This window comes from Pleurodeles waltl, chromosome 8, assembly GCF_031143425.1.
Source record: "Pleurodeles waltl isolate 20211129_DDA chromosome 8, aPleWal1.hap1.20221129, whole genome shotgun sequence".
Taxonomy (NCBI): Eukaryota; Metazoa; Chordata; class Amphibia; order Caudata; family Salamandridae; genus Pleurodeles; species Pleurodeles waltl.
Window position 1 is genome coordinate 73,700,795 of NC_090447.1, and position 13,579 is coordinate 73,714,373.

Genomic DNA, 13,579 nt, shown 5'->3' on the forward strand with positions numbered 1-13,579 from the left:
ACTTTCCTGTGCCTTCAGCCAGTGGGTTGCCTGTGGAGGATGTGACTGCTTCTGGTGACTCTCCTGACTGCTGAGGGGCACACCGGACTTCCCTCCATGGGTCGCGTCCCCTGGGCCCTACGGGTGTTCTTTAGCCTTGCAACTTTTTTTGGGTGGTTCTCCAGCACCACAGACCCACTGCAACCAGAAAGCCGACGTGGGACTGCATCACTTCAGGGACTCCTCTAACACCTGTACTGCACAGCTGGTCATCTTCCCCCATCGACTTGGTCCTGCATCCATAGAAGCGTGGGTAGCGGCTCCTGGCACGACCAAACACTCCATCATGAACTGGACTTGGCCCCCTTCTTTTGCAGGTCCTCCTTCTGGCAGAATCCACCTTCAGGTTCTTCTAATCTGGTCTGGGTCTTGCACAATCCTTTTCCTAAGTCCTGTTAATTTTGGGGAAAACCAGGTAATTATCTCTGCTCTCCTGGTTGATGAGGGTCATTCTGGTAATTACCTCTTGGGGATCTTAGTTCCTCCAGCTCCCCTCTAACGACTAGATAAAATGGAACAGGCACCAGTGCACAGAGGTAGTGCATATATGGGTGCCCTGATGTCACATGCGGGGCAGGATAGATCCGAACTGGAGCCACACAAGTTACTTAGTAGCCAAAGTTTCCAGCTGGGGAAATGCACAAGCTGAGAATTATGTAATTTTAAGTCTATCAGAAATACAATTTTCAAAATCTTTTTACTTTTCTGTTACTTTGCTGCTACTGTTTTGCTAATACTGTTTACATCGCATGTAAGTTTAAAATAGACATCTTTTTAAATGTTACTTTTGAATTGGCAATGCACGTTATGGATGGGTGGGGACGAGGGGTGAAATCAAGACTCAGGCTTAGATGCATGGTTTGGCCGCGTCTAGTGCAAACTTCCTGTTGTAGAAATTCACAGGCACCGTATTGTATAACTCCGGACCGACTACTTAATGTGCACCAGAGTGTGGATGTGCTGCTGGCATACCAAAGGTGTGCGAAAACACAATGCCGCCTGTGCCTGTCCACTCCTGACCGGACCAGGGGCCATGACCCCTACTCGTGTCATTAGAAGGAAGGTAAGTAACTCTGCAGATGAGTCGCAGCTTTTGAATCAGCCGATAAGCAGTGCATGCTCTCATACAATTGAGCAGAGCGAGGTCTAACAGACATGTGGGGAATGTAAGCTTAATGTGACTAACTTAAAATTACCTAATATTGGCTTAGGCCAGAGGGAAGGAAAGTAATTTCAGATCACTTTTAAAACACACCTTGGAGCTGTTTACATTTCTGGAGGATAAGCAACCAGCAGTCATGTGTGTTACTGAAACATGGCTCATTGATGAAGGCTCAAAGTTGCACTGCCCCTCCCGCAGAGTTACCTATTTGCTAGGTGCGACAGCAGCACTGAGCCTACTTTATCTGATGCAGTCTTTGATACCATCTCCCATCCTGTCCTAATTCAAAGGCTGGAAGAAACTAGTATCTTGGTGATAGCGCTTAAGTGGCTTGCCTCTTTTCTTGAAAATAGACATTGTCAAGTAGGTGAAGAAACCTAGCTGTCCAAACTTCACTTCCTAAAATGTGGGGTTCCTCATGGTTCGTCATTAAGCCCCACTCTATTTCAATTCTATGTTCTTCCGCTGGCAGAGATTGTGCATGCTTATGAGCTTTCAATTGTGTCCTACGCAGATAACGCACAAATCGTCATCCCCCTCTCTCCGCATAAGGTAAAGACGTCTACCCAACTTAACGGCTGCTTAAAGCAGGTAGTAGACTGGATGTTTGCGAGCAGTCTAAAATCAAACGGAGAGAGGACAGAAGTGGTAGCGTTAGAAATAATCCTGCTCACTGGCTGTAATTGGGCTGGCAGGACAATCTCTGCCTACAGCCCATCCCTAAATCAGAGATCTTAGAGCCTAGGATTTTGGATCGAAAGCAAACTTTCTGTGGAGGTCAAGGTCATAAAATAGGCAAACTATTACCACCTACTCAGGATACTGAAAATTGTTAAGATGGTTTCCGGAACCCTCACGTAGAGTAGCTGCGTAGGTTCTGGAAACATAACAGATAGATTATGGAAACTTGTTATATTTGGTGAGCTCCAAATCTGTTGTGAAAAGACTCCAGATAATTTAAAATGCCACAGCTCAGGCCCTACAAACAATTCCCAAGTACCAATCGAACGCAGCGGCCTTGCACTGGTTTCCAGTACAAAAAAGAATCCAGTTTAAGTCACTGTCTTGCTCTTCGAGCACAGTACAAGGGGCCTTGGCTGAAAGAGATTTTTAAAGCCCTATAAAAAAAACATTGCGCTCACCTTACCACCAACTGTTTGTGAACCCTAGGCTGGGGGACATTCATTTGGTTACCTCGCTCCCAAACTCTGGAATACTCTGCCAGTGGAGTTGAAAGATTGAGTCGGAACTGAGAGTCAGAAAATGATTAAAGACTGCTCTTTTCAGGAAACGTGTATGCTCAGGGCCATGTAACAGATTTTTCTCTAGCGCTGGGTGGCCCCTCGGGGTAGTGGTAGAAATAGAAGTAGTAGAAATAGAAAACTCTCAGACTCCTTTCTGAAGTGCTGGGTCAGTTCTGGTGATAAGGATGTTATACCAGGTCTGGGGGTGAAGACAGAGAAGGCTGGTTGTCTTGTCATCTCATTTATCCAGGTTTTTTTTTTGCTTCCAGTCTGAGAATAGCCCAATTAATTCCCTACTGTTCATTTAGGGTAATTATTTCATACAAGTGGTGTGGAGGAGTGCCAGTTCTAGTGGCCATACATTTCATGTTGCTTAACTTGGATTGTGCTGGCATGGAGCAGGAGCCAGTCTAGTCCAGGTTTGGGGCTCATAGCATACAATCTACCACTAGAACATCATAGGCAAGATCAAAGGGCTGTACCAAGTCTTTTACGAGACCGTTAGGTCAGTATTCATGCCCTTTACCCTGCATAAGTAAAGGCACGATAGGCAGCTGGTGCCGATAGGAGTACTGTTAGCCAGTTTACATGCATTTTGGGACATATGTTGGAAAGTACTGGATTAAAAAAGGAAACTAATAACTAATCCATTGAAATGGGTAAGGTGCAAGTAAGCTATAAGTCGCCAATGGGAGGATGTTATAAAGATGTCTAGCAGTTTAAATATCTAGAGTTACACACAACAAAAACAAACGTGCAAGTTAGAGGAGAACGTGGTCTACCAACTATTAAAACAGCATCTCAGCTACGAAATCCTTTACACCAAGGCTTTAAAAATAAAATGTCTTCTACACAGTCAATGAAATACAGGTATTCGACCACTTATTTCTAGTAGTTTCCAAATTCTTATAAGCAAGCTTAGCAAAGTTTTACATGCAGCGTTCACTGAATGTTTTTGCATTACATGCACCAATTATGTGGCTGAAGTTTAACACATTTTAAATAACACATCTTCTTTCAGCAATATATAAGCAAAACATAAGCACGGGCAAAGCTCACGGCTTATAATGGATGTTTGTGCATACCTTTTCATCAAGAGCAATGACAAGGTCTGACTCCATCTGCTTTTCTTTTAATTTCCACTCATGATGAGCCTTTGCATATTCATCAGAAATATCATTTAGTTCACCCTTAGTCCGCGTTAAGCGATTTTCAGTTTCACGCACCTGAATCAATAGAAGCAACAGTTTTATTACAGACAAGTTTGTTTTGCACTGCAGGTTATTCTTACCTCATTTTTTTTAGGAAGTAACACTTACAGAGAAGCGGTTCTCCTAAAGTTGCGTATATTTGTGCAAAACAACACTATTTTACGTGTGTGCATAACAGTACACAGGGTGTCTGATTTTCGTTTTAATAGAAAATTGAAGACTGAAGTAGTGGCTTAAAATCTTTGGTAAATTACGGAAACCTAAGCTTTCATTTGTTGAAACATAAAACATAAAACAGGCAGGTGAAAAATGCCATCTGCAAAGCTGAAGGCTTAAACATTTTAAACACCCACATATATTAGTAGCTTGCACAACAGGACAAACTATTTATCAAAATGGCAAAGCCACCAATAAGAGGCAAAGTATAACCATGTATGTACGAACAGTGTTGCTCGTAAGCATCTGAGAAACATCTTACACTCATGCACTGAGACCTATGGACTTTCCTTTGGCAGAAATCTTTAGAGTGGATCATTATCTACCTGCACAATCCACACATCTTGAACGTTGATGAGTACTACTAATCGCAGATCCCTCACCATTACAATATGTGCCAAAGCAGTCCCTCCAAAGATCTGATGAATGCATGCAGATAAAAAATAAAATAAAATCTTGCCAAACCAGCACATAGGCAGTGTGTCATGAGACCTAGGTGCAAGGAAGGTAATGAACCTCCTGCCTGCTGTTCGAATTACAGCAATAATCAGGGTTCACTGGCCTCTGGGCCGGAGCGCACTGCACCTGCTTCACCAATGGACGCTACACCCCTGTGGTAAAGGCCAAATAGGGTCTTCCGTAGGACCAGACTATTAAAGTATTAGTCTTTTGTGAACGTGAGCACAGATGCCCACATCACAGCACGGCAGACGTCCAGAATTATTGGCAAATCCCTTGCCAGTGCCCTTGTAGCAGCCTTGGCCCTGATGGCATGAACCGGGAAACGTTTTCGTAGCCTGCCCATAGCAGAATTATAATGAAGAGGACTACCCACAATGATACAATGGCAATAAGACCACTTTTGCACCAACAAGCTTTTCTTGTTCTCAGTAAACACCACAAAGAGCTGATCCACACAATGGTCTCTTCTACAATCAATGTAGTAATTCAAAGTTTTTTTTAAGGGCCAAGCTGACGGAGCCTCTTCTCTTTCAAGGGGTGTGGCAGGAGGAAAAAAAAACTCTAGCAGGGTGATTGCTGGTCACAGAAGGGTGACACCATCTTTGGCATGGAGGCTGTCCGAGTGCTAGGCACCGATTTACCAGGGTAGAACGCAATGAAGGGAGGCTGAAGAGTGCACATGTAGCGCAGTTACATGGCTCCCAGAAGTGATGGCGATATGAAAAACTGTCTTTATTGTCAGAAGCAACAGAGCAACTGTTTATAGGCTTGAAAGGCAAGCACTTAAGAATGGTCAGTATCAGATTTTGTTCCCACTGAGGCATGACAAAGGTTTGGAGGGAAGGGATGCATTGGGCACATCAGGAAATGCATTACAATCAGTGATTTAAAGAGGGATGATGAGCCAGAGGCAAGAGAGTCGACATGTAACCCGTAACTGTGTTCACTGCACAGCAGATTGTTTGGCAGGAGGAGGGTCGTGATGACTAACCATATCAAGCCATAAAACTTACCCATCTCTGATCACAGAAGCATTTTGTAGAGAGCAATCAGGCTGCAGGAATGGCATCTAACCATTTCTAGCAGAATGTATTCAACTGCAGCTGCTCAATCTCCATGTATGGCGGTTCTTGGTTGTAGAAATTCAGGTGTACAACCCTCTTTTTGCTGCGCAAAAAGGCAGTGCTCCTGAAAAGGCTGTGCATCAGACAGTAAATGCTCAGGCTCAAGAGTTCAGGGTAACTCACTCTCCTGCCACAGATCCAGGGACATTAGAATGTCTTTGATCCTGCCTGTCATGACTTTACTCACAGATCTAGAGAGGCAATGTAGTGGGAGAATACGTACAGGAGACCAATGTCCCACTGGTGACAAAGCATTTCCAATTAATTTTTTGGCCAATATTCGAATGCGCAGCTTAGATCGATCAAGATATCCCTCCTCAGGACGGTGGCTCCACTTAGGATCTGCCAGCTGACATCCGCTCTGTTCCTCTGCTCTGGTGCCCAGGGACTAAGCATGGTGACTGACTATCAACAAAATCTTCTGCTGGTCCAACCACCTCCAGAGACACAGGGCTTCCTGGCTCAGGATCTAGGACCATACCAATGTTGCCTGTAATGTTTTTCCTCTGTGCGCAGCAGTGCAAGATCTGTGTGCAATGAGGTCAAGGCTATGTGAACCAAGGCACTGATCTAGCTGGCGAGCCCTGCACTCACCAATATAATCTGTGGCAAATACCACCCCAAACTCTTGTTTATATAGGGTCTTGAGGCAGTTCTGCAATGTAGATAAAAACCCTTATAACATGAACTGTTTACTCTTGTGCACCTTCACCTTGTGTTTAAAACAAGGGCAGGGATCAGAAGGTTGTACCATTAGAAGATTTTACTGAACAGTGGGCTTGATGCAAGCATTCAGAAGACTGTGGCAGCTATTACTGAGCAGGAACTAAGATCTGGATTGGACTGAGTGAAATATGTTGCATTTTTTCCCACTAATTCGCTGACAGACACCCGGTCAAGGGCAACAAGTTTTTATGTTTACTTTGTCCTTGGGACAAGTAGGCCCAACCCTCTGCAGCACAAACCCTTTGGCTGCCTGTTTACAGAGAGTGGAACTCTCTGCAGTTGAGGTAATGTGTTTCCAAAAGATAATGCTGTTCGAACTTGTATTTATGGTTTATTATTTGAAAGTCTTCATTATTAGGGTGAGTGCTGTAAATAAATGTTTTAAGGTCACACTTCACTACTGACATTGGTTCCAGTACAAAACAAATAAATGAGTATACACATATTTGAAAAGTTTAGGCTATGGGGCTAAGTATAATGCTCCCAGAATGCTCTCTGATTAGATGCAAATGAAGTGTCATTTAGTAAAATGTGTTGATGCATGCTAGTATTTCCCAAAAATATTTCTAATGGAAAATCAGTGTAACCATTTTCAACACGATTATGGGAAGCATAAAAATAAACAAACACTGACAAAGCCAACTGATCTGACTTTCTTTTATAGAAGTCTTTTAGTTTCATCAATGCGTGTCTTGTTTTGACATGGCTTTTGTAACACTTTATTGTTGTGGGAGCTACCAGGTCCTCAACATTGTAACAGACACTGGCAAAAAAAAAAAAAAAAAGTTTTTGAACTCTAAAAGCACACGTTGCCACCAGTGGCATAACAAAGGCCCCGCAGCCGCCCTCCAGGGGGCCCCTTCAGCACATCACCTGCCCTGAGTGAGTCTGGAGAGGGGGCTCCTCCATGTTATTTGCAAAGGGGCACACTCCAGTTTCGTTACGTCACTGATTGCCACTGTAGTTCCTGACACTGAACAAAACTACTTTGTGTGCCAATATGCTCCTTGTGGAAGAGCAGAATGCGATCACTCACAGTAAAGCCAGCCAAAAGAGAGAGAAATAGAAGTTTAATAAAAACAAAATGTCTTTGTTAACACCAGACCTAATTAGGGACCAAGACCCACATGTAGGTAGCTTTTTGCATGTTGCAAACAGCGACTTTCGCTGTTTGCGACGTGCAAAAAGCACATTGAGATGCACAAACCCAGTTTTGCGATTCGGTAACCTGGTTACCAAATCGCAAAATGGGTTTGCGACTCGCAATTAGGAAGGGGTGTTACCTTCCTAATTGCGACTCGCAGTGCAATGTAGGATTGTTTTGTGACCGCGGGCGCAAACCAATCGCAGTTTGCACCCATTTCAAATGGGTGCTAACACTTTCGCAAAAGGGAAGGGGTCCCTATGGGACCCCTTCCCCATTGTGAATGTCACTGTAAACATTTTTTCAGAGCAGGCAGTGGTCCTGTGGACCACTCCCTGCTCTGAAAAAATGAAACGAAAACGTTTAATGTTTCGTTTTTGTAATGCATCTCGTTTTCCTTTAAGGAAAACGGGCTGCATTACAAAAAAAAAAACCTGCTTTATTGAAAAGCAGTCACAGACATGGTGGTCTGCTGTCTCCAGCAGGCCACCATCCCTGTGAGGGCCGCCATTCGCAAGGGGGGGTCGCAAATTGCGACCCACCTCATGATTATTCATGAGGTGGGCATTTGCGAAGCCCTTGCGAATCACAGATGGTGTCAGGGACACCATCCTACATTCAGATTTGCAAAATTGCGAGTCGCTCTGACTCGCAATTTGCGGGTAGCAAATCTGAACCTACCTACATGTGGCCCCAAATTCTTAAAGAAAGTCACAAAAGTGCACCCATGGTATATGTCGTACCCCTATAAAATATTTGTGAACTGTATTTTAGCATGGGTAAATACAATGTGTAGATTTGCTCATGTGAAAATCTATTGAGCATTTGCAAGTTCATTTTCCCTCCAGTCACTTTCTTCCCAACTCTGGAAGAAGTTCTAATTCTGCCATTGTCAAGAGTAAATGTCCAACCTTTCTTATTATTAGAAAATATTAGAGAGAAGCTGGTGAAAATCTTTAAAACATGCAGGTTAGTAGGTTTGCAGACTCCAAAGCATTCCAGCCCTGGAACTCTTGCTTTCTGCGTCCTCCAGCCTCAGTATGCAGATCTGCAGAAAGGTGTCAAAATAAGGAAATTGCTACAGTAGGGATTGAAACTGCAAGTATTCAAGTCCTACTATGGTAGTAGCTCTGGCATAATCAGAGAGGCTATTATCAGAGCTCTTACATAATGAGATTGCTGCCATAATTTGTCGCCACACTACATGGCACCAAAGGGACAAGTAGATCTTTTTACAGGACAAGTAGATTTGAGAAGCAACCTGTCCCCTGGACAAGTAGATATTTTAATAAATTCCACACCCCTGTTTACCATTCTAGCTAAGCCCAACACAAAAGCCTCATTTAAAGAGCCATCTGCCCTCCTTTTGTTCAAGAATGATCATGGCTGGGAGCGGACTGGAACGCAATACTAAGATGCCAATTCAATGAAGTGGAAACAAGGCAAGTTATCACTCTACAAGTCAAGTACTTAAGATAAACACCTAAGGCAGGTTTTTGACTTTGTTCACCCATTGCATATAAGCTCTATGTACTATAAGATAACATTGTGTGCTAAGAATGCATAGGTGGGAGAAACAGTCAGGATTTACAATGTAACAGTGCTTGGGGTTGTCTGTAGTTATAAGACATCATTACTATGCAAAGTGACCGTTTTGAGCAGCCCTAGAAAGAACTCCGTAAAGTTTTAAACCCATTACTTGATGCTAGTTCATAGCTCACTGTGCTATATTGGAGTTGCAATCTATGAAATCCAAGTAAGAAAATGTGTCAAAAGCAAAAACACACTTACCTAGTTGCATAAAGTAAAAATATGATCTGCATGTTACCCAATGAGCTTTACAGGAGAAACACCAGCCCTCTATGCAACATTAAAAGGTCAAAACTGCTACTAGACAATACTCCTGTCTCTACACCAAAGTTATCTTACTTTTATTATTATGCCAAGACTTACTGGACAGTCCCTGCAGACGGTGCCTAACCTCATAGGATGCTTTAAAATGCACTCTTTGTGACCAGTTAAGCTCATGTGTGCCCTTGGAGCAAGTTTCTTAGCAGCATGGTTTTAAAAAGTAAATGTGTAAGCTGACAGCGAGACTGAATTTCATGACTCTATTTCTTTTGACTACACCCCCTGTGTTGTGATGCCTTGTCCACCAGTTTATGGTCTCCAGGTGTAAATGGCTTCCAATTCCACCACTGAAAATCACACATCAATGTGGTCTTTGTAGTGGTTTTGTGGAAAATTTGTAAAAAGTTTATGATTTCGTAAGATCAGCACCTACAGGTTAACAGTCTAAAATACCTTTTCATTACCTTAAATCCCCAGGTTCTAGCAGCACCTTATGTAAATTGAATGCCTGTGAAGGGGACACACTCTTATTTGTGCTTCGACCCAGCTTCCAATTTCCATATATGTGTGTGTGTGTGTGTGTGCATATATATATATGACATTTTCCGTTCAGTGGCATGTGTAGCTGCAGATACACATGCTGTGCATAGACTACAAAGCAGTTTGTCCTCCTATAAAAATAGCGGTGGTCAGTCTGTAGGAGTTGAAGTATAGCTTGACCTACTGTGGCTTGTTGTCTTGCTCAAACATCTACACAATAGTGTTTAGTGAATGTATGTGGTGTTGACCTAGTAGCTGCTTTACATATTTCAGCCATTGGTATATTTCCTAAAAAATCCATTGTAGCACCTTTTTTCCTTGTGCTTTAGGAGTAACTAAGAGTTGTCTTTTGGCTTAATGTAGCATGTTTGGATGCATCTTACAATCCATCTTGCCAACCCTTGTTTTTAAATGGGGTTACCTCTATGAGGTTTTTGGAAAGCTACAAACAGTTGTTCAGTCTTTCTGAATGGTTTTGTTCGGTCTATATAGTACATTAGAGCTCTTTTAATGTCTAATGTATGTAGAGCTCTTTCTTTTACAGAATCTGGCTGTGGGAAGAAGACTGGTAGTTCCACTGTTTGATTTATATGAAAAGGCGAGACGACTTTTGGCAGAAATTTGTGGTTTGTTCTTAGTACAACTTTATGTTTGGGTACTTGGAAAAACGGTTCTTCAATAGTGAAGGCTTGAATTTTGTTTATTCTTGGTAAAGACATAATTGCGACTAGGAAGGCAACCTTCCATGTTAAGAATTGCATTTGACATGAGTGCATAGGTTCAAATGGTGGGCCCATAAGTCGGGTAAGCACTAGGTTTAAATTCCAAGAGGGAACTGGAGGTGTCCTGGGTGGAATCCATGAAAGATTTAATGCCAAGAACCCTAAATAAGGAGCTGTGCTGTATATTTTGTAAATATGCTGACATTGCAGTAAGATGTATTTTTATGGAAGGGAATGCTAAATTTGATTTTTGTAAGTGAAGTAAATAGCATGCAAAATCTTGTATTGATGCTGTAAGAGGGGCAATCTGTTTAGATTGACAGAAATATACAAATATTTTCCATTTGTTAGCATAGCACTGTCTAGTAGAGGGTTTTCTTGTGTGTTTAATAACATCCATACATTCGGATGGTAGTTGTAAATATCCAAACTATGACCTCAGAAGCCAAATCGCCAGATTGAGTGTTTTGGGATTTAGGTGTCTGATTTGTCCTTTGCTTTGTGTCAACAGATCTAGTCTGTCTGAGAGTTTGGAGTGTGGTATTACTGAAGGGTCTAACAATGTTGTGTACCACGGTTGACGGGCCCATGTTGGTGCTAAAAGTATCATATTGAGTGAGTTTTGACTCAATTTGTTGACCAGAAACAGAATGAGTGTGAGAGGGGAAAAGCGTAAGCAAATATCCTTGACCAAATGATCCATAAAGCATTGCCCTTGGATAAGGGATGTGGGTGTCTGGATGCGACGTTTTGGAATTTTGCGTTTTCGCTTGTGGCGAACAGATCTATGTTTGGAGTTCCCCATTGTTGAAAGCATTTTTGAAATACTTGAAGGTGACTCTCCCATTCGTGTGTTTGTTGGTGATTTCTGCTGAGAATATCGGGCAATTGGTTGTGTATCCCTGGAATGTATTGTGCTAACAGGTGAATTTGGTTGTGGATTGCCAATTTCAAAATGTTTGGGGTTAGAAGGGAGAGTTGGGACGAATGTGTCCCTCCTTGTTTGTTTAGGTAATACATGGTTGTCATGTTGTCTGTTTTGACATTCTTCTGTGTGAGAAGAGGTTGAAAAGCTTTGAGTGCTAGGAAGACAGCTAACTAAGTGATTTGTGTAGCTGTTTGTGTTTAGCATCCCATTGTCCTTGAATGTTGTGATTGTTGAGGTGAGCTCCCCAACAAATCATCGATGCATCTGTTGTAATTATGGTCTGAGGCACAGGGTCTTGAAATGGCCGCCCTTTGCTTAGATTTATGGAATTCCATCACTGAAGGGACATGCATGTTTGGCGGTCTATCAACACTAGACCTTGTAGTTGACCATGTGCCTGTGACCATTGTTGTGCAAGGCACTGTTGCAAGGGCCGCATGTTTAGTCTTGCATGTGGAACAATCGCAATACATGATGCCATCCTCCCTAAAATCTTCGTGGCAAATCTGACAGTGTACTGTTGATTTGTTTGTATCTGTGGGACTATATCTTGGAAAGCTTGCATTCTTTGCGTATTTGGACATGCTAGCGCCTTTTGGGTATTTAGTATTGCACCCAAATACTGTTGTATTTGTGCCGGTTGTAGATGCCACTTTTTGTAATTTATTGAGAACCCTAGCTTGTGCAAGATTTGTATTACAAAATCCGTATGGTTTTGGCCCTGCATATTATTGATTTTATTAGCCAATCGTCTAGATATGGAAAGACATGTATATTGTGTCTTCTTAGGTAAGCTGCGACTACTGCTAGGCACTTTGTGAATACCCTTGGAGCTGTTGTTATTCCAAAGGGTAACACTTTGAACTGATAGTGCTTTCCTTGAATGACAAACCTGAGATATTTTCTGTGCGCAGGGTGGATGGCTATACGGAAATACACATCCTTGAGGTTTAATGTTGCCATGAATTTGTATTTTGGAGTAGTGTGATAACATCTTGTAGAGTTACCATGTGAAAATGTTCTGACAGGATGTAAAGGTTGAGGGTTCTGAGATCTAATATTGGTCTGAGGGTGCCATCTTTTTGGGGAATCAGGAAATATAGTGAGTAAACTCCTGTCCCTATTTGAGCTTGTGGTACGGGTTCTATCGATTGAGTAATAGAGATCTGACTTCTTTCTGTAACAGATTGATGTGTTCTGTGGATGGTTTGTGTGACCTTGGTGGAAGGATTGGGGGAGTTTGTATCAATTCTAGGCAATAACCATTGTGGACAATTGATAGTACCCAATTGTCTGTGGTAATGTTTTGCCAATTTGCGTGGAACTGTTGTCTTCTTCCCCCCACAGGAGAGGTGTGGAAGGGGATGAAGCAAGTCACTGCTTAGGGTGCTGTGGATGTTGCTTAGGGGTTGGAAATTTCCCTCTATTTCTGGGATACTGCCACCTATATGTGCCCCTAAAACACCTTGTTGGTATTGTGGTTGGTAGGTTGGTTTTGCCTGCGATGTGTATGCCTCTGCTGCTTGTGTTCTAAATCCACCTCGAAACTGAGGTTTCCGAAAGGATCTCCTGTATGGTGTGGTGTGTAGTGCACCCATTGCTTTTGCGGTGTCTGAATCTTTGCGTAATTTCTCAATGGTTGTGTCAACCTCTGGGCCAAAGCGTTGTTTCTTATTGAATGGCATATTCAAACACAGCTTGCTGTATTTCGGGTTTAAAACCGGAAGACCTGAGCCATGCATGCCTAAGTATTGTCACTGCAGTATTGACACTTCTAGCAGCGGTTTCTGCTGCATCTAGGGCAGATCTAATTTGATTATTTGTAATGGCTTGCCCTTCCTCCACTACTTGTTGTGCCCTCTTCTGGTGTTCTTTGGGGGGGGGATGTTGAATTATGTCTTGCATCTCATCCCAATGGGCCCTGTCGTATCTAGCTAACAGTGCTTGTGAGTTAGCTATCCTCCACTGATTCGCTGCCTGGGATGCAACGCTCTTCCCTGCAGCATCAAACTTTCTGCTTTCTTTGTCAGGTGGGGGAGCATCTCCTGATGACTTGGAGGTTTGCCCTTTTTCTAGCAGCGCTGACCACTTCTGAGTCTGGAGGTAATTCATGTGTTATGTAATCAGGATCAGAGGGAGGAGGTTTATACTTTCTCGATTCTGGGTGTTAGTATACAAGCCTTAACGGGCTCACTGAATATCTGATCGGC

General features: G+C 42.7%; 1 protein-coding gene across 11 annotated transcripts in view; it reads right to left on the reverse strand.

Moving 5' to 3' along the window:
- NUMA1 (nuclear mitotic apparatus protein 1) overlaps positions 1 to 13,579 on the reverse strand; it is a 443,588-nt gene that overhangs the window by 245,656 nt on the left and 184,353 nt on the right. For all 11 annotated transcript variants that reach the window (XM_069203745.1, XM_069203747.1, XM_069203751.1 and 8 more), the window contains one exon: positions 3,531 to 3,671. In XM_069203745.1, coding sequence (XP_069059846.1) covers positions 3,531 to 3,671 — 141 coding nt within the window. The remainder of the gene's footprint in view (positions 1 to 3,530; positions 3,672 to 13,579) is intronic.